The sequence below is a fragment of the Pleurodeles waltl genome, chromosome 6 (genome assembly GCF_031143425.1).
Source record: "Pleurodeles waltl isolate 20211129_DDA chromosome 6, aPleWal1.hap1.20221129, whole genome shotgun sequence".
Classification (NCBI taxonomy): Eukaryota; Metazoa; Chordata; class Amphibia; order Caudata; family Salamandridae; genus Pleurodeles; species Pleurodeles waltl.
In genome coordinates, this window is record NC_090445.1 from 1,611,438,920 (window position 1) to 1,611,461,228 (window position 22,309).

Consider the following 22,309-nt stretch of genomic DNA (forward strand, 5'->3'; position numbering starts at 1 on the left):
AGGTGGACTCACTAAAATCACATGACATCTTAGGGCCACACAGCAACCACCTAATTTTCATTGCACCCCATAGCACTCACACCACACGCCCTAGAACAGTCTTTTTAAATCCCACAGTAACTCACATTGCTTCCGATAGTCAAGGTCTCTGGAATTATGGGGCACGAAAAGACCAAATTATGTAGCAAGGTTTAGTAAATTATGCAGCAAAAGGCAAATTACGCGGCGTGATGCAGCACATTTTGTGACTGCATTACTTCATTATTTTGACATTTTTACACTTGTTAACAGTCTAGGATTTGATTGCACCCCATTAGTACTAGTTTAACATCCAAATATAACAATAAACAACAGAAAGGTGACCAGTCACCTGCTCCAAAGGGAATGAACTACAAAGAAAAGGTGATTGTGCTTCCACGTTCGCACATCCTAGGTATACATACAATTGCTGGGGAAGATTGTATCTTACAGTTACAAATTAAATCCATTGGGTGCCACACTGGTATTCATACCCAACCACCAAGGGTGTGGCTGTTCCGACTGGAAATCCAATCAGGACTGAACAAATTTATTTCGGATTACCAAGGCACACCGAAGTAGTCTGCAAAGTCTATATTGTGCAAAGCATGTCAACAAAAGTTCTCAACACGTCTTGTGAATGATTAGGATTTATTCTTTCCAAGGCACGATGAATTCAATAACAACAGCCGACACGTGTTTCGTCATCCAGACTTTCTCAAGGCTGTAAGAACTGATATGTAAAAGGAAGTTCAATACATTAAAATGACAACAGCAGGTAATCCGAAATATTATAAAGTTCCTAGAAGGCCGGTGTTATTTTTCAACTCGTGATGGTCACTTATAATTATGGAAGTGAGTAACCCCAAAAAGGATGGTTGTTATAGATTTTGACAGAGATGATTGATAGCCTCTTATTAACCATAGTGCTTGATGGCAGGGTTGTAGACGGTTATAGGATAAAGTATCCATGCAGGGTATGATTACAGTAGCCAAAAATTCCAGGTTGAAAAAAGTCCGCATAGGGCAGAACAGTGAAGAAATGTGATGGTCATCTAAAATGTCAAACACAGTCCCGAGTGATGAATGTGTGCACATCCCAGTGAACTACAGAGTAAAGGGAAGCCATAGAGACTACATGAGGAAACATACCAAATATTGGAGAAAAAATGTCCAAACGTAAGACAAAACATTTGTGCTTTCTAATGTATTCTTGAAAAGAAAGGCGAACAACATGGTAAACTAAAAAAAAAAACTATTGATAATGTATGAGCATAAATGTAATAAAGACTGTTACCATAGATCGATTAATCTATTCAGTAAGCAGGGAATAGATTTCATGCCAAAAAAAACAGAGGATGGTAAAATAATTATTTTTATCGAATAATACACTCCGGCATACAATAGTGCCGCTATACCTGTTGCCATATATAAGGTCCACCTAGAAACCAAGTCTCAAATCAGTTTGACAACCAATTAAACAAGATTGAAAGGCACCACCAAGTGTGTGGACAAACATGAACAGACACACCTATTAAGGGTTGTCTTTTTCAAAATAAAAGGATTCAGAAAGATTCATGAAGAAACAGCCATGATAAGCCTGTGATAAACATAGGAATCAATGACGTACCCCAAATGTACAATCCTGATGTTCACAGTATCATTTAACAATAATGACTCCAAATTTAAAGTGCTCTGCAACCCATCAGGCATGAGTGTCTCGCGGTGTCAGCAGCGTTAACGTAGTAATATAGGAGAATGTGTTTGGGTAGAGTTTAACCAAAAATTAGCGGTCAATGCTAATTGCTCGTGAGGTGACGATCATGGGCAGTGATATCACTGGAAGGAAAAGACCGACTGAATAAATGTAAAAATCCGGGGCAAAGAACACCAGAGTGTTTACGAAGCTGGAAACTCATCTAAACAACATAATCCATATACTTCATCATGTCCACTATTTGCAAAACCGTAAAATCCCGGCCACGCAACCTATCAAGCATACGTGGCACATTGTGTGATTAGCCTTAGCGTTGTAATGCAAGAGTATAAGGACGAGTAGCGTTTAATCAAAAATCAACAGTTGAAGCTACTGCTTGTGAGGTCATGGGCAGTGATAAAAAGGAAAAGACCGACTTTATAAATGAAAAAGACCCGGGGCACAGAACACCAGAGTATTTACGGAGCTGGAAACTCATCCAAACAAAATAATTCATGTGAGTCCTCGTGTCCGCTATTAATAAAGCCATAAAGCCCAGGCCCAGGGACTCACCTTAAAGTCAGTGTTGTGAACCAGCAGAAGTGAAAGTGGCAGTAGTGTATGTGATGTCGGCACGCAGGTATGGATATAAAGAATCCATAGTAAAAGAAAGAGCACTCTCTACACAAAAGGAACCCGTATTATGGGTTGAGGAAAAAGGAGGCCCCTTCTACAAAATGGCATATAAAGCCAGTGATATTGACAGGAATTTGGAGCAGATAAGCTCCATACAAGTACAATTTCATTTGTATAAAACCAATTATACAATTAAGCCCACTTTATATGGTCAAACATTTCAAAGTAAACATGGCCATGTGGCACGCAGATATGAATATAAAAGAGTATGTAGTAAATGAAAGAGGACTTGCTACATAAAGGAACTCTTATTATGGGTTGAGGAAAAAGGAGGCGCATTCTTGGAGTGTACAAACAGGGCATTTAAAGCCAGTGATATTAACAGGAATTTTAAGCAGGTAGGCTCCATTCAACAAGTATAATTTCATTTGTATAAACCAATTATGAATTTAAGGCCACATTAATCGAACATCTCAAAGTGAACATATATGCGTGTTTGGGTAATATCACAGATATAAACATATGCCCAATCTTGCCATAAATGAAATTGCTCAAATAACAGTCTCCTGTTACGTAGCAATCAATTTAATTCGATAGTGAAAAGTCTATAGGCCCTTATTAAAGAATATCACAAACATGAAACAACAGATGAAATTAATATTTCACTTGTAATTAATTATAAAAATTTCAATTGTTGACGAGTATGGTGTACAAGGGCTTTCCACTGCGTTGCAACATGTCTTACAGTGTTTTTAGTAACTTTTGAATTGTTTGAGCTAGAAACTACTTTTTGTTAAAATCTGCTGATTATGCAGCCGTTAAGTGCAAATGTGGCAAATCTACAATAATGCAAAAAATGCAGTGGCTGTACTTCCAGTTACCCTACCTACAGTCTTGTGCTGAAACCCAAAGCACTTCTACTGAACCACACTTTACTCAAATGCATCATCAAGGCTTGAAAAATTCACTCGACCACTCTCATTGGCGAGTCTTATTTGATCAGGTTGAGCTATTTTTTAATACTTACTGGTGCCTTCTGGTGAGTTGACACTGAGCATGTGTTCTGTTCAGTTGAAAATTGGAGGAGCAATAAAAGATGCCTTTAAATCTTGTTCTTATGTCACATTTGCTCTGTGTTCACAGACAGAGGTCATAAGTCAGTTTTTCTTACAATTTAATTTTCCTTCTGACTGCAGAGTTCCAGGACTCTGTAAGGTGAACTGTGTGACCTGCTGCTCAGAATGTAAAATAAAAGGATATAGGGTGTTGGGTTTTTTCTCACACACATTTAAATGACTAAGTCAACTGTGAAAACATTTCAAAATATATTTCAATAGTTGTGAAAACCCTTTTTATGTGATGAAAAAATATTTGAATAGGATGAAAACAAATCAGAATACTTTACATGTTGATGTGCAAAGGATATGTTTTCTGAAAAAAAAATTCACAGATTGTTAATACACTATATAGTTTGATCAGTAAAGCTGCAAGTTAGAGGAGAGGTGTTTAGACATTTCTTGGAAAGTACTGTGTGTAGATTACAATATGTAACCACATCATGGTTTAGTAATATATTTATTTATTTATTAAAATGGAGTGTTTAAACAAATTAAGAAACACTCCTGCCCTGATGGCAATGTTGTAGGTAAACTAAAAGAAAACCTAGGTTATGTGGACTACACCTCCTGGGTATGTGGCTAGATTCTTGTGATGCATGCAGCAAACTTTAGTCTACTTAATCAAACAAAAAGGTTTTTTTGTACTGCAGAAATGCTGAGCTCACATATTCGAAGGTGCAATCATGTGTGAGAATTAAGAAAAAGGTGACTCTGTAAACTATTTGCCTAGGATCACACAATTTGAGACCCGTTTACAGGTCAAGTACATTATAGTTAGGTTGAGTAGATTATTAAAGTTACTCGACCTACAGGTCTAGTAACATTTTTATTATTTTTCAAGCCCTGATCATGCAGTGCACATTAACTCTATCCGATGCATTAACTGAAACTCTACCCCAGCCTTTTCTGATGCGTGCGCTGTGGTGGCCTGTCCTTAACCATGTGGTCAGAGGGTGCAGAACCAGCAAGTCCACTCAGCCTTTTTAGTATATAAATTCTGCACCATCTAGTTGAGCAACAAACACCTGTTATTAGTGTCAAGAAACCACTTTGGTAATGAACAAGTTCTTTCCTCATTAGATGTGCATCCTGAAATGGTGTACATCCATTCATAACTAAGCCATCACCTCGCCTTAAAAACATAACAGCCTATTTATTCTGAGTTGTTTGTGTGCCCATGTCTAATTTTGAGAAACGACTGTAAAGTGAGCCATACAAATATTTACCTCATTCTTTCATACTCCCTTCGGAACATCTGAGCCCCAATCACCACATGCAGTCTGTAGTTCATTATTTCTGTTCCTAAGGCTCAAATGCAGTGTTTGTGAGGCGGGGGCACAGACACAACTCTATGGGGGACACTGGGAAGCAAACTAAAGGTGGTCAAAATTATGAACAGTCCAGAAGGTGAAGACTTGTTGTGCTCCAACTCAAACACAGCCTACGGTTTGGTGAGGAATTATTCAATGCACAGGAGATGAAATTATATACAGAAACACAAGTTACTACATAAAAGGAACAAATTCTAGTACAAACCTTTACACTGAATTTGTGCACAGTGCTCATTTTATTTAAATCAGTAAGCAGAGTTTATCAAGGCTTAGTAAAGATGGCAAAAAAACAGCACTTGAGCGAAGCTGATTGGGAGGCCAGGTCCACCGAGGAGGTGACAGCAGCCTGTAGAGACGGGTCAGTCTGTTATGTTGAACAGTGTTATGCACACTAAGCTCTCTATAAAAGAATACTTTTTTACACCCTGCAGGAAGCTCTGGTGAACATCACAGTTACACATACACAAGTTCCGGCACAGAGAATAGGCAGTGTTAGAATACATGCATAGCCACGGCCCAAGACATGCATACCTACTAACAACCAGCACACTATAAAGAGTTCATACTACATGCAACATGGTCCCTAACCTGAACTGCAGACTGGAAGGGCAGTTTAAAACTTCTAACTTGACTTTGCCATTGAAGGTAATGGCAAAGCCCAAACCTCCCTTTTTAAAGCAAGGCCTAACAAGCCCTAAGGCAGGGTGCTATATGTTCATAAGTTCGAGGCGTACTTTTACATGTTCCAGCTGTTAAAAAAAGAACACCTAAATTGGCATTTTCACTGAAGGCATTTTCAATTAATTTCTGAACGGGACTACTAAATTTGGTACCAAAAAAGAATCAATGCATTAATTAAATTTAATGTCAATTTAAACAAATTTAATGTCACTTGTGGGCAAAGTGTAACTTTAGAAGTTGCCATTTAGTTGCCTACAGTCCAGAGCCCATTTACTGTTGTACACGGGGCTTGTCCTGCATACAGCCTCTGCCCTCCTGTGGTAACATGCTAACGCCTCCCAGGAAAGGACACAAAAGAGGCCTGCATAGGAGAGAGGTATTAATTTGCTGCTGCAGGAAGCCACATGGGTGTTAGCCAAAAATGCAAGCTTCAAAGGAGATGCCATCTTTGAAGGACAAATGGGTAACACTTGGGGGAGGGCTACTCTATTGTTTAGCCAGACAGGCTGCACGGGAGAAAGGAGAGGAGAATCCAGTTGTCATACCATTTTTCCAAGGATCATGCAGCTTCTTAGGGGCCACACCACTGGGGGTGGGCTAGGGTGCTCTGAGTGTCGAGAGTGAGATGACTTGCCATATTGGGAGTGGGAAGAATGGTGCATCCTGTCGTAGCCCACTGCCACATTTTTCCACAAAGTGGTCATCAGAAGGGAGGGAACCTGATAGCTCATTGGCACAGCAAAGAGAGGCTGCACCGCTGAGGACTGCACTTGCTGCACCTAGTGGCTAGCAAAGAGAGGGTAATGGGGCTGTGCTTGCTTTGTCCTGCTCAGATAGAAGCAGTCTCCTGAGTCCAGTCAAGCCAAGAGAACTCCAAGGGCCAGCCAACTGGCCTCCTGTTTGCAGCACAGGGACAGAGCGGCTGAAGAAGTTTGCTTGGCCAAGTTGGTAGCCCAAAGTTTTTGAGCTGCTAGCACTGCCGCCTTGTAGCATTGAGGTCCAAGACCCATGAAACAGAGTTGCACCAGAGTTGGCTGAGTTCAGGAGTGCTGTCGGAGAGTTGCTGGGAGCTTCAGAAAGAAAGTTATTAACCCAGGAAGGATTGGACTGTGACGGCAACATAGGGCAACTGGTAGTCTAGTGGCAACTGGACTTCGGCCAGGCCAGACAGGGCTCTGTGGGACATTGCCTCTGCAACAAGGACCTTTTCACCATCTTCATGGACTTGGGAATCCCTGCAGAAAGACCCTTGTTGACTCTACAGCATCCCTGGAGCAGCTTCAAAATCCTTAATCCCTTGCCTCAGGACTACTCCATATGAATCCACTGCATCACAGATGAAATATCAGGAACTGTTGATAGACTGCTTCTCCTGTGAAAGTAACTGTTCATGAGGACCTCGCTTGTCTGTCTGACTAGCTCCCTGCCAGAGTTAGTTGCCTCAAGTATTTCTACCAACCGCACTGACACTTACCTAAGTTTTCTTTGAAAAAGTTTTGTGTCCAATTCGTTGACTTTGCCAAGGCTTGTTCATGGTTGAGTGAAACTGCACTGATTTATTATTCCTTGCAAAATCTATGTCTCCGGAACCCTCTGGTGAATCTTTCTCATTCTAGTGTCTAATATCTGATAAAAATTAGTCTATTTTTATTATAAATTCCTGTTGGATTTCTTGAGTGTTGTGTTGCTTGCTTCCTCAATTGTTTTGGTGAAGTTTAAAACACTTGTTCCTCTTTGTAAGCCTTGCTGTTCAGTGTCATAGCTACCGAAGACTAAGCTTAGTGTTTTCCAGACGAAACCCACTGGACCTAAAGGGGTTGGTAGGTGTAGAAAGCTTTCTCATTGCACTGTATATCTCATTTTGATATACTATATAAAGAGTCCATGGGTTCCCTTACAAGTGGACAGGGGATAGCTCTAGCAATCCCACAGTGCTTTCTTAGGGGGTTGTGTGGTCGAGCAGCATTAGGCTTTTCAGAGAGGAGTGTTAGACATTTACCATAGGGACCCAGTCAATAAATGAGACACACAAATCTATAACAAGATCCACACCAATTTATAAAAAATAACAGGTATCTTTATATATGTTTAGGCACCAGAATCGATACAATCAGGTAAGTACATTTTGCAATAAAAAATATCACAGGTTCAAAAAGTCGACACTGCAATTTTATGAAGCTGCAATGTTACCCCTATGGGAGAGAAACCCTGTATGGCATCAGGTACTTCATAGCAAATTACAGGACCAATCTTCCAGACTTAAGGTGAGTACATTGCAGGGTCCTAAGTCACACCAACTCGTCACCTCTGGCCGCACTGGGGCGGGCGGGTGTAACTTCGCATCTAGTGCCCCGTGAAAGTCACTGGGGATTGGTCCGGTCAAAAGATGCTGCAGGTGGTGAATGAAGGGCCAGTCTGGGTGAGCCAACAGGGAGTGATCAAGTTCTTGCGTTGCTCTGGGACATAGGGACACCAGTGGTCCTGTTCTCGGTCCAGTGAGGCCAGGTGCAGAGGCGTCTAGGACTGTCAGGTTTCTGTCACTGGTGCCAGTCATGGTAGAGAGGGGCCTAAACAAAAAGGCTGCAGGCGTAGGCTGGGGGTCCAGTCTGAATCAACCAACAAGTGGGCTCTGGTCTCATGAGACTCAGTGACATGGGGACACCAGTGGCCCTCTTTTCTTCGGTCCGGGGGTCTGGGTGCAGAGGTGTAGTGGACCGTCAAATTTCCATCACCGGAGGCGGTAGAAAGAGGGCCTGCAGAAAGAGGCTGCTTGCATCTGCTTGAAGGTTGCAGCAGGAAGACCCACAGTGGACAGGTGCAGTGGTGCTGTCCACCATTGGGTTTTGGCGGTCTGGAGTCCTCACAGTGTTCTCTTGGGGTGCCTGCAAGATGCAGGAAAGCAGCTATGCTGCTCCACGGGAGTTCCTGGATCTTGGGTAAAGGCTGGCAGTCATCCTGGGCTTTTGGAGGCACAAGCAGCTGCAGGACAAGGCATCTTTTGCACAACTGTTGAAGTCAGCAGGCAGGCTGGCAGTGTTGGTGCTGAGTCGCTGGAGTGTCCTTCTTCAGGTCAGAAGGATCTGATTTTCTGGTGCCAGGGGCTCCCCTAAATACTGAATTTAGGGGTGTTTCGGGAAGAGGAGGGTAGAAGCCAATGGGCTACTTACCCCAGGCATCCCTTAACTCCCATAAGAACACTTCCTGTAGGAAGTGGGCACAAACCTGCTCCATAGTTCCTAGTTCTGCCATTGCCAAAATGGCAGTCTTTGAAATTTTGTACCAATATCAGGTACCTCTGTTTAAGAGTGGACCTGACATGAGGGGTGAACACGCCTCTGACAATTAATTTTCCCACCTATCCTGGTGCCAAATGGGCCCTGGGGCGGGGGAGGGGAGGTCAGTATCCTTTCTGAGGGAAGCCAGATATGTATACCAAGGGTGGAGGGCTGTTTGAGGTCCCCTGCTTTGGAATGCAGCTTTGCAGGTCATCCTGTTGGGAGGGGTGTGTTAACACCCCTGCCAGAGCAGGCTTTGTTCCAGACCACCCATGAGCAGAGGCTCTCACCCCTGAGGGAATGAAACATGTCTTATGGTGGCAGGCTGGCTAAAACTAGTTGGCCAGTACACCAGCAGCTGATAGGGTTTTCAGAAGAGCACCTCTAAGGTGCCCTCTTGGAGCATGTATAAATAAATCCATCCACTGGAATCAGAGGTGTTTGATGCCAAATAACCCTAGTTTCAATTAAGCCATCATGTAGTTTGGGAACTCGTAGTGACCAGGGTCCAGCACATAAACTTAAAATAGCTTCCTTGATCACTTATTATGTCTAAGAATTGACAAAGACATAGCAGGGGCATATCTTCTCATGCAGATATGTCCACGCATTTCATCTAATGCACCCTGCTTACAGCTGGAAGGCATGCTGCGTGCAATGTCGTATTTTCAATTTTTTACTGCATGCAGCTTACAATGGCATTCTGCGTGGGCTAGGTGAGAGGCTCCTGATGGTGACACAGTACATGCTGTAGTCCTTGGGGGACCCTCTTTGGTACCCATGCCCTAGCTACCTGGGGTACCATTTAATAGGGACTTACAGGGGGACAAAGGTATTGCTAATTGGGGAACAATTGCACAGGTTTAGGGAAAGCAATAGGACACTGGGGCCCTGAATAGCAGGGACCTAGTGCACTTTCAGTCAAAATAACAATATATACCAGGCAAAAAGTAGGGGTGACCATTACAAAAAGGGGCACTTTCCTACAGTAAACATATTACACAGGGAGGTTGCACAACCACACCATATAATAGACCCCAGTTCCTTACAAAACCAAGGATAAAAAAATCACTGCCTCGTGCATTCAACTATGCATCCCAATTACCAATCTAGACTGTGATACATACATACATAGAACTCCACACCAGCAGAGCAATGCACAACCAAACTCCCATATCAGAAAAAAGTGGAAGTCCATCAGCACTTTCACCAATTCGACTCTAGAAAGATCTCCCAGTCTTGAACCAAAGTTGCCTTCACATTAACACATACAAAGCACTGATAAGTTAACACTGGCCATGCACACTATATTTCAATATCAGTTACAAGTCATTAATGACCTTCTCAGTTCCATATGAAAGTTTGTCAAGCGAGAATGCTCTATGATGCAATGAAAATGATAGTTAGGGCTACACAAATGTCAACTCAAAAGAACACAACACACACAAGGATTACAATTTATGTTGAGCTGCGGAGGTATGGAGCATATACACCATATGCTGTTTATAGAAGATAAACATTCCATGGCTTGGAGTCTTGGGCTCTGGACTGCTAAGGGGCAAGTGGTTGAACCATGAGAGGCAAGGATAACTAATTTGGGAGAACAAAGTTAGCAATCTGGCTGACTCATATTGGCAAGTGGAAGTTGAGAAGATTACTACAATTGCTAGAAATTCGATTTTTGATAGTGTTTTACCTTTTTCACATGCAGAATTGTTTTTTATGTGTTCTGCTGCCAAAAACAAACAGCTTTGTACCCCATTGCGTACATACAAATAAGGATTTTAGACTTCTCATATAAAATGTGTAAGAACTTGCATGTGTCCTCAAAGAAATTCTACCTGTCCTCATGTCGGCCAGTCCTCACATCTTGTACTGCTGCAAAGCCACAGTTCACTCTGGCATGCTGCTCCAAGCTCTCTACAATGGACTTGCCCACCTGGAGGTAGTAAGGGTCTTGTGTAGCCTGAGAAATAGAAGCAATATATCAGTGTCTGATTATATAAGATATTTAAAACAACCCTCTCTTTGATGCTCAAATACAGGACCTAATTTCAAAGGCATAAATCCTGCCCTTAACTCATACATTACTTTTTACAATTATGCCCCATTCTCTAGTAAGTGTTCAGAAATAACAGAAGTACCATTTCCACATGTACCCAACAATTTTAAGTTAAAAGCTAATAGTTGCGCTCATTACATGCTGCAATCCGGCAACCAGCAAGCTGTTTCAAATGCAACAACAAGGCAATAGTTGGCAACGATGCATCATCATTCTTATTCTAAAGGATAGCAGGGAAGACAAGAAGTAACTAAAACCAAAATACGTTTGTATGTGGGTGGGGAAGAAATGTAAGATTTAAAATAGAATTTCTGATAGTTAACTGCAGATTTCTCACAGGTGCCAGTCTGGATCCAGAGATGGCCCCATGTCAAACAACAGGATTCAAGCTGTGCCTGGACTGCAGAAAGCAGATATTAGTCACGGACCCACCTGAGGGAGCCTGGGCTCTGGACAAGACTTGTCATGTGATAAACATGCCCTAATGCACCTGAAGACAATTCAAGATGGTGATGCCCAGCTGCAAGTTGCAGACCCACCATGGTCGCGTTCTTGCAACTGCTTCAGTTACTACTTAAAATCCTCAGATAAGTCCAAGCCCAAATATACGAAAATGAAGTAGGACTGTACCTCATCCCACCACTCCAACTCCAAAATAAGGTGCAAGGGCATCAAGATGTAAACAGCAACTTCATCGTGGTCATAAGCCACGGAACTGAATTCCTCAGATGGTCCTCACATGCCATGAGGTGCCAGAGGCATTGTCGACCCTGCAGCACAGTGAGACCTTTCAAGATGATATTCTGCAAACTTTCAGATCCTGTGTCACAGCTGTGCACACCCCACGATATGGATGATAATGATGGCGAAGGGGATAGTTTGATTTCCCTTATTACAATGATGCCTTATATCTTGATTTACAGAACACCAGTGGGCTTGATAACGTCCCTTAGACACAGCCAAATTTGCCACATGAGCCACCAGAAGAAGAAAGTCTCATCTGCAGTGGTACTTTGGAGGGCAGCCAAAGTACTTGAATTGCAGTTGTCCTCCGTGGAGACCAAGACAAATTATGACAGAAATTCTACAGGCTGGGCCAGCAATATCTAAGCCCTAACTCCCAATTATTGATGCCATCAAAGATGCACTGTTTGCTACCTCGTTGTCTTGCCCACCTCTACCCTGGCAAGTTGCCTCCTTGTTAGACGGCAGGAAGCTGACACCCAGTGATATGGGTTTTCTCACCAAGCATCCTACTCTAAAGAGTCACTTTGTACATGCTCCAACCAGTAAAGTGAACCAAAATTAATTTCTAAGAAATCCTCTGGAAAAAGAATCCAAAAGGACTGATGCCTTTAGCAAACATGATTTCTTCTGCCAGTCAGGCACTGCAATCTGTAAATGCAGTCTATGTATTGGGTTGATACACATATGCCCTCTGGAACAAAGCAACCAATATCTTGCCAGCAGTCCCGCAGAATCTAGAATGTCTTTGGCTTGGATGATACACGATAGGAAGGACATACAAGTATGTTATCCTCACCAGTTTGGATACCAAAGAATGCTTTAGTAGGGCAGTCTGTACCAGTGTTCACCTTCACAGACATTCCTGGATGAGGTCCACAGTATTCTCTGGTGATGTACAGGCATAGCACATGGATGTGACCTTGGATGGGTGTTACCTCTTCTCAGAAATGATAGATCTGCTTTAAAATTCAATATGGCAGCAGACCTATGGCGCATTCTTTGGGGCTGTTGACCCATGCAAAACATTCATCAAACAGGCTCTGGAAATGTAGGGGCTATTGTAGAGAGCTGTTGATTGAGCAGACAGTCCTTTCGGGCAGGCAGATGAGGAACCGGCAGTCAGCGTACAGTCCAGCAGATGCATCAGCCTCCAACTACTCTTTCCCTGCTATAACAGCCACCAAACAGTTTTACCTGTCCCTCAGCTGCACATGTTCAACCGGTCAGGGGCAGGATCCAGTCCATCCTCCCAAGGCTGGTGACCCATCTCATTCAGCAGATGAGTCTTGCAAATTATTCAAAAAGCATAGGCCCTACCTTTTCTCTCCTACCAACCCAATATCAGATCCTTCTGACCTGAAGAAGGTACCAGATTCAGAAAAAGGTGGTATGTTTTTCCTGTTACTTTCTCGTTCTCAAAAAGGATGGAGCCTCTGGGCTAGCGTGGACCTCTGACCACCCAAGAACCTTCCTGCCGATGGACAAATTCTAAATGCTCATATTGGCTCTGAAACATTTGGCTTCGGACTCTAGGCACTAGATGGTGTACACGGACTTGCAGGACATGTACTTTCATGTAACCATTGTGCAGTCTCACAGGCGTTACCTTTGTTTCAGGACCATTTTTAGTGTGCCATGCTTCCCCCCTTTGGCCTCACTAATGGCCTTCAGGAGATCATGAAAGTGATGACAGTGGTCACTGCTCATCTTCAGAGGTATGGAGTCTCCATATCCCGTACCTCGAAAACTGGCTGCTGAAGGCAGGCTAAACGCAGTCAGTAATGGACCACCTCCGGACGATGGCAGAACTCCTTGGGGTTTACTATGAACTAGCCGAATCCCCACCTGAGTCTATCACAATGGCTTCTATTCAGTGGAAAATAGGAGTAGAGGCTCCACTGGCTGGACCTCAAAATGGTTCTAGGCTTTTACATACCAATACCATTGAGTGGAAAATCTACTTTTTGTTGGCCTCTACAGAGAAAAAGAAAGGGAAGGCTGTGCAGAAGAAACCTTGATGAGGTGGATAGTCTTCTACATTATCTGTTACACGCTGGCCAAAACGCATCACCTGGAAGGTCTGAAAGCCCATTCCACCATGGTCAAGCCTGTTAAAACTGTGTTGCAACTGGGATTCCTGACCCTGATATCTGCCAGTCTGCAACATGGGTGTCGGTGCAAGCATCCACAAAGCAGTACTGTCTTGAAAGCCAGGTCTGGCAAAAAGGGCACTTCACTTGCTCAGTTCTGCAAGGCTTTTTGGTTACAGTCTACACCACAGGCTCTCCCACCTTGGGGAGGTACTGCTTTGGTATCTATTCTAAGGTAAGGGATCTGAGGTAAAATACTAGAAACCCATTTCAGAGAATCCAAATAATCAAAAATGCATTGGGTAAAAAAGAAGTTAACAGAAACACAGTTTAGTCAAAAATACTGGGAAAAAGTTATGTTTAAAAATGTGTATTAAGTTAATATGAGAAACAAACAAAAGGTTTTAAAAGAAAGAAATATGGATCTCAGAGCAAATCTCAGTTAGGAAACAGTTTTAATATTACACTGATACAAAGAGTTAAGGAGTTAAAATTGGAAGGAGGCAGTGGTGGGTTAAAATGAGAAATGAAAGTACAGAAGCAGACCCCAACCATATAAGTGCTAAACTGAAGGAGCATGGAAAATGAGGTAGGCAGGGAGGGAGCACAACAAGGACACTATTTTAGGAAAATGGCATTTGTTGCAGTTACCACCCCCCCACCCCCACACTTTTTGCCTGATATTGATGCTGACTTGACTAAGAAGTGTGCTGGGACCCTGCTAACCAGGTCCCAGCACCAGTGATCTTTCACTAAAAATGTACCATTGTTTCCACAATTGACACACCCCTGGCACACAGATAAGTCCCTTGTAAAAGGTACCAGTGGTACCAAGGACCCTGTGACCAGGGAAGGTTCTTAAGGGCTGCAACTTGTGTTGTGCCACCGTAAAGGACCCCTCACCTAACACATGTACACTGCCATTGCAGATTGTGTGTATTGGTGGGGAGAAAAGGGTAAAGTCAACATGGCATCTCCCTCAGGTTGCCATGCACACAAAATACTGCCTGTGGCATAGGTACGTCACCCTCTAGCAGGCCTACCTTAAAGCCCTAAGGCACGGTGCACTATACCACAGGTGAGGGCATAGCTGCAGGAGCGATATGCCCCTTCAGTGTCTACCTTTATTCTTAGACATTGTAAGTACAGTGTGGCCATATTAAGTATATGGTCTGGGAGTTTGTCAAAACGAACTCCAGAGTTCCATAGTGGTTACATTGAACACTGGGAAGTTTGGTATCAAACGTCTCAGAATAATAAACCCACACTAATGCCAGTGTTGGATATATTAAAAACTGCACACATGGGCATCTTAGAGAGCCCCCCCTGTATTTTACCCAATCCTTGAGTGCAGGACTGACTGGTATGTGCCAGCCTGCCACTGAGAGACAAGTTTCTGACCCCCTGGGGTGAGAGTCGTTGTGCTCTCTGGGGTCAGACAAAAAGCCTGCACTGGGTGGAGGTGCTTCACACCTACCCCCTGCAGGAACTGTAACACCTAGCTTCGTGTTACAATGCCCCAGGGCACTCCAGCTGGTGGAGATGCCCAGCCCCCGGACAAAGCCCCACTTTTGGCGGCAAGTCCAGAGGGATAATGAGAAAAACAAGGAGGAGTCACCCCCTCAGCCAGGACCACCCCTAAGGTGTCCAGAGCTGAAGTGACCCCCTCCTTGAGAAATCCCCCATCTTGCTTTGGAGGACTGGGCCCAATAGGGATAGGGATGTGCCCCCCTCCCCAGAGGGAGTGGGCACAAGGAGGGTGTAGCCATGCTCAGGGACAGTAGCCATTGGCTACTGCCCCCTGACCCTAACACACCCCTAAACTTAGTATCTTGGGGCGACCCTGAACCCAGATCATCAGAGTCCTGCCGACCTACAAAGAAGGACTGCTGAACTGAAAAACCCGGCAAACAAGAAGGAAGACAACCTGTCGCTTACTTCAGAGAACCTGCACCACAGTGACGCATGCTGCGGGCCCAATGACCTCTGCCGACTCAGCAGACTGCCCTGCACCTAAGAAGGATCAAGAACTCCCGTGGACGGTGGACCTGTCCAACCAAGAAAGAAGAAACCATCTTTAAAGGGACTCCCACCTCACTCCAGAAGCGTAAGTCCCCAAGCACCCGACGCCCCCAGCCCGTGTCCAGAGAAACCAAACATCCAGAGAGGACCCCCAGGCGACTCCGATGACGTGTCCACCCTGGGCTGACCTCCCTGCACCCACACGACGCCGCCTGCGGGGGGAATCCCGAGGACCCCACTGACCGCGACAGCCCGGACCTAAGATATCCAACATCTGGAAGAAGCACTACACCCGGAGCCCCCAGGCCCGTGAGAAACCGACCACCGGTGCAGCAATGACCAGCAGGCGGCCCTCATCCTTGCCCAGTCGATGGCTTGCCCGAGAGGCCCCCCTGTGCCCTGCCTGCAGCACCTAAGTGTCCCCTGGGTCCCCTCCATAGAGTTCTATTGAGAACTCGACGCCCTGTTGGCACACTGCACCCAGCCGGCCCATGCCGCTTAGGGTGTCGTTTTTGTGCCTACTTGGGGCCCCTCCAGTACTCCTCCAAACCCCCTGGTCTGCCCTCCGAGAACGCGGATGCTTACCTGCCAGCAGATTGGAACCAGAGTACCCCCTGTCTCCGTAGGTGCCCATGTTATTTTGCCTCATGTTTGACCTCTGCACGTGACCGGCCCTATGTTGCTGGTGCTGAGTGTTTAGGGTTGCCTTGAACCTGAGCGGTGGACTACCTATACCCAGGAGATTGAACCCGTAAGTATGGTACTTACCTCTGAAACTGTACTGTACTCCCGCAGAAACTGTTGAAAATTGCAGTGTCCACTTTTAAAATAGCTTTTTGTCATTTTAATGAAAACTGTGTACAATATTGAATCGATTCAAAGTCTCAACTATACCTGTGCAAAGTGCCTTTCATTTAATGTAGTTACCTGCTAAATTAATCTTGTGGTTCTAAAAATAAATTAACAAAATAATATTTTTCTATATAAAAACCTATTGGCCTGGAGTTAAGTCATTGGGTGTGTGTTTTCACTTTTTGCTTGTGTGCGTACAACAAATGCTTAACACTACCCTCTGATAAGCCTAGCAGCTCGACCATACTATCACAAATAGAGCATTACTATTATCTATTATTGCCTCTGTCAAGCCTCTTGGGGAACCCCTTAACTCTGTGCACACTATATCTCATTTTGATATAGTATATACAGAGCCAGATTCCTACAACTTTGGGTTAGGGGTTTAAAAAGGCAAGACAGGACACCTGCTCATCAACACTTAGAAGATTTTTTGTTAGTAGTAAAAGGTTTTTGTTAAAACAGGGATAAGGGTGTTATCGCATGGATTTGGAATCACCAGCGAAGTCACTTAGTAACAAGTGGCAATTGGGCACGACCTGATGAAAGTCCACTAAGACGGCTGATGCCAAGGGCAACACACCTCACCCAAGAGGAGAGAGTGTGATTTAAAGGCCATGCCTGCCATTTCTAGGGAATTATCTGAGGCAGTAATCGCCAGATGTAACAGTGAGTACATTAGTGGGTACATTAGTGGGTCCCTCAACAATCCATTATTACCTTGAGGTTACCAACACATTAGCTGAGTTACTGTAGGTGAGGCGACTAAGGTGGATTTCCCTGAGGGGGGTGTAGGAAAGTGCCTCTTTTGACATGGCCAACTCCCCCACCACTTTTCGCCTAGTTTCTGGTGTAATTTTGACTGAAAGTGCACTGGGTTCCTGCTAACCAGGTCCCCACTGCCAGGTTTATTTCCCCCAAACCGCACAGTCGTTTTTCCACAGCCAAAGTCTTTAGCACCCGCAGTCCTTAGTGAATGGTATCCATTGTACCTAGGGCCTGGGGTACTAATAAGGGTACTTAAGGGATGCAGCACGAATTGTGCCACCCTAAGGGACCCCTCACCAAGTACATGACATGCTGCCATTGCAGGCTGCGTGCAAATAAAAGTGAAAACATGACATGGCACACAACCTGTGTGTCATGCCTCCTAACACTCTATGCAATATATGCAAGTCACCCCTCAAGCAGGCCTTATAGCACTAAGGCAGGGTGCATTATATTTGGCATATCTGCACAAGCAGATAGGCCACGGCTATGTCTTTGTCGATTGTTAGACATAGTAAGTACTAGGGAAGCCATTTTAAGTACATGTGCTGGACACTGGTCACTATGAGTTTCCCAGCTACATGATGGCTTCTCTGAGTATGCAGATGTTGGGTTTCAAACATCTCGTTTTGGTGAGTCCACACTGTTGCCAGTGTTGGATTCACCAATACCTGTACCAAACCTTAGAAGTGCCACCTGAAAACCTACCAGGCTACTAGTGTGTTGATTGACTGGTCCTGACCAGTTCGGCCACCTGAGACATGTTTCTGCCCATCCCCCTCCCCTAAGGTGAGAGCCAGCGCTCTAGAAGGTCAGAGAGACAAAAGCCTACACTGGGCGGGGGTGTCAGTACCTTTCACAGGCAGGATGGCATTCCAAGGCGGGAAGCTTCAAAGGCCTAGCCGCCTTTGTACTGCGACCCAGGTCTCTCCAGATGGCAGGGTTGACAGACTCCCCCTGTCCTGACCCCACTTTTGGCAAAAGAACAGGTGGGAAAATTAATCAGATTAGGAGGTTGTCCACTTCATGCCAGTCCCACCCCTAAGGTAGAAGAGTTGAAGTGGACACTACTTTTTAAATTCCTCCATCTTGTTTGGAAGGAACTAGGCCACTAGGATTAGGGTTATGCCCACTTCTCAGCAGACGTGGCCATAGAAAGGGTGTAATCACCGTAAAGGTGGTCAGCCCATTGTCTACCACCTGGCACTTCCTGTAACACCGCTAAATTGAGTATTTAGATGTCACTCCTGAACCATAGAACTCTGATCCTGACTACCTACGAAGACAAGGACACAGAGGAGTCACACTGCAGGAGAGGAAGAGAATAAGCAGCTGACTCGGTAGCAGTCTAACCAGCCTGCCTGCTGACCTTGACGGACTCTGCCCAAAATAATGACTCATCCTACAGCTGAGCCTCCAAGAAACCCAGGAGGACTGCCTGCCTTCTACAAAGACTCCGACTCCAGTGAGCAGCGGAACTGCTCTGCAACAGTTTCAAGAAGGAACTCTGCAGCCCCTTGAAGAGCAAAGACCCGATACCCGAAGTGACCTCTGCACCAGATGTCCACGACCCAAGGTGAAGCTAACCAACGGTGCCAGACAAGTTCCCCAGCAGTCTAGAGCCCGAGTCCACTCAGGTTTCACCCATCTTGGACTCCCCCAAGTTGCCTGCAGCCTTTGCACCCCGTGGTGAGAGAAAACCCAACACCTCCAGCAACCACTGCTCTTGTTGCCCCTGACGCAATCTGAGGTGGGTCATCAGTGCCAACAACGTCACCCAGCTTTTCTAAGCTTGAGTCGACCTTGGGTCCACCTCCTGCTGGACTCCCTGATGACATCTGCAGCCTCAACACACAGGACCCTTTGACCACCAGTGATCCTGTGTAGGAAGTTGGCTCTGTATGTGCTATTTCAAAGTAAGGAATAGCATGCACAGAGTCCAAGGGTTCCCCTTAGAGGTAAAATAGTGGTAAAAATAGATAATACTAATGCTCTATTTTGTGGTAGTGTGGTCGAGCAGTAGGCTTATCCAAGGAGTAGTGTTAAGCATTTGTTGTACATACACATAGACAATAAATGAGGTACACACACTCAGAGACAAATCCAGCCAATAGGTTTTGTTATAGAAAAATATCTTTTCTTAGTTTATTTTAAGAACTACAGGTTCAAATTTAACATGTAATATCTTGTTTGAAAGGTATTGCAGGTAAGTACATTAGGAACTTTGAATCATTTCAATTGCATGTATACTTTTCAAGTTATTCACAAATAGCTACTTTAAAAGTGGACACAGTGCAATTTTCACAGTTCCTGGGGGAGGTAAGTTTTTGTTAGTTTTACCAGGTAAGTAAGACACTTACAGGGTTCAGTTCTTGGTCCAAGGTAGCCCACCGTTGGGGGTTCAGAGCAACCCCAAAGTTATCACACCAGCAGCTCAGGGCCGGTCAGGTGCAGAGTTCAAAGTGGTGCCCAAAACGCATAGGCTAGAATGGAGAGAAGGGGGTGCCCCGGTTCCGGTCTGCTTGCAGGTAAGTACCCGCGTCTTCGGAGGGCAGACCAGGGGGGTTTTGTAGGGCACCGGGGGGGACACAAGCCCACACAGAAATTTCACCCTCAGCAGCGCGGGGGCGGCCGGGTGCAGTGTAGAAACAAGCGTCGGGTTCGCAATGTTAGTCAATGAGAGATCAAGGGATCTCTTTAGCGCTGCAGGCAGGCAAGGGGGGGCTTCCTCGGGGAAACCTCCACTTGGGCAAGGGAGAGGGACTCCTGGGGGTCACTTCTCCAGTGAAAGTCCGGTCCTTCAGGTCCTGGGGGCTGCGGGTGCAGGGTCTTTTCCAGGCGTCGGGACTTAGGTTTCAGAGAGTCGCGGTCAGGGGAAGCCTCGGGATTCCCTCTGCAGGCGGCGCTGTGGGGGCTCAGGGGGGACAGGTTTTGGTACTCACAGTCGGAGAGTAGTCCGGGGGTCCTCCCTGAGGTGTTGGTTCTCCACCAGCCGAGTCGGGGTCGCCGGGTGCAGTGTTGCAAGTCTCACGCTTCTTGCGGGGAGTTGCAGGGTTCTTTAAAGCTGCTTCTTGAAACAAAGTCGCAGTCTTTTTGGAGCAGGTCCGCTGTCCTCGGGAGTTTCTTGTCGTCGTCGAAGCAGGGCAGTCCTCAGAGGATTCAGAGGTCGCTGGTCCCTTTGGAAGGCGTCGCTGGAGCAGAGTTCTTTGGAAGGCAGGAGACAGGCCGGTGAGTTTCTGGAGCCAAGGCAGTTGTTGTCTTCTGGTCTTCCTCTGCAGGGGTTTTCAGCTGGGCAGTCCTTCTTCTTGTAGTTGCAGGAATCTAATTTTCTAGGGTTCAGGGTAGCCCTTAAATACTAAATTTAAGGGCGTGTTTAGGTCTGGGGGGTTAGTAGCCAATGGCTACTAGCCCTGAGGGTGGGTACACCCTCTTTGTGCCTCCTCCCAAGGGGAGGGGGTCACAATCCTAACCCTATTGGGGGAATCCTCCATCTGCAAGATGGAGGATTTCTAAAAGTTAGAGTCACCTCAGCTCAGGACACCTTAGGGGCTGTCCTGACTGGCCAGTGACTCCTCCTTGTTACTTTCTTTGTTCCCTCCAACCTTGCCGCCAAAAGTGGGGGCCGTGGCCGGAGGGGGCGGGCAACTCCACTAAGCTGGAGTGCCCTGCTGGGCTGTGACAAAGGGGTGAGCCTTTGAGGCTCACCGCCAGGTGTTACAGCTCCTGCCTGGGGGAGGTGTTAGCATCTCCACCCAGTGCAGGCTTTGTTACTGGCCTCAGAGTGACAAAGGCACTCTCCCCATGGGGCCAGCAACATGTCTCTAGTGTGGCAGGCTGCTGGAACTAGTCAGCCTACACAGACAGTCGGTTAAGTTTCAGGGGGCACCTCTAAGGTGCCCTCTGGGGTGTATTTTGCAATAAAATGTACACTGGCATCAGTGTGCATTTATTGTGCTGAGAAGTTTGATACCAAACTTCCCAGTTTTCAGTGTAGCCATTATGGTGCTGTGGAGTTCGTGTTTGACAGACTCCCAGACCATATACTCTTATGGCTACCCTGCACTTACAATGTCTAAGGTTTTGTTTAGACACTGTAGGGGTACCATGCTCATGCACTGGTACCCTCACCTATGGTATAGTGCACCCTGCCTTAGGGCTGTAAGGCCTGCTAGAGGGGTGACTGACCTATACTTGCATAGGCAGTGAGAGGCTGGCATGGCACCCTGAGGGGAGTGCCATGTCGACTTACTCGTTTTGTTCTCACTAGCACACACAAGCTGGCAAGCAGTGTGTCTGTGCTGAGTGAGAGGTCTCCAGGGTGGCATAAGACATGCTGCAGCCCTTAGAGACCTTCCTTGGCATCAGGGCCCTTGGTACTAGAAGTACCAGTTACAAGGGACTTATCTGGAAGCCAGGGTCTGCCAATTGTGGATACAAAAGTACAGGTTAGGGAAAGAACACTGGTGCTGGGGCCTGGTTAGCAGGCCTCAGCACACTTTCAATTGTAAACAGCATCAGCAAAGGCAAAAAGTCAGGGGGCAACCATGCCAAGGAGGCATTTCCTTACACAACCCCCCCCCCCCCCAAACGAAAGAGGATGAGACTAACCTTTCCCAAGAGAGTCTTCATTTTCTAAGTAGAAGAACCTGGAAAGGCCATCTGCATTGGCATGGGCAGTCCCAGGTCTGTGTTCCACTATAAAGTCCATTCCCTGTAGGGAGATGGACCACCTCAACAGTTTAGGATTTTCACCTTTCATTTGCATCAGCCATTTGAGAGGTCTGTGGTCAGTTTGAACTAGGAAGTGAGTCCCAAAGAGGTATGGTCTCAGCTTCTTCAGGGACCAAACCACAGCAAAGGCCTCCCTCTCAATGGCACTCCAACGCTGCTCCCTGGGGAGTAACCTCCTGCTAATGAAAGCAACAGGCTGGTCAAGGCCATCATCATTTGTTTGGGACAAAACTGCCCCTATCCCATGTTCAGAGGCATCTGTCTGCACAATGAACTGCTTAG

General features: G+C 45.6%; 1 protein-coding gene across 1 annotated transcript in view; it reads right to left on the minus strand.

Annotated features, from left to right (window-relative positions):
* Positions 1-22,309, minus strand: part of LOC138301236 (ER degradation-enhancing alpha-mannosidase-like protein 3) — a 252,313-nt gene that overhangs the window by 144,329 nt on the left and 85,675 nt on the right. The window contains exon 13 of the mRNA XM_069241496.1: positions 10,597-10,721. Coding sequence (XP_069097597.1) covers positions 10,597-10,721 — 125 coding nt within the window. The remainder of the gene's footprint in view (positions 1-10,596; positions 10,722-22,309) is intronic.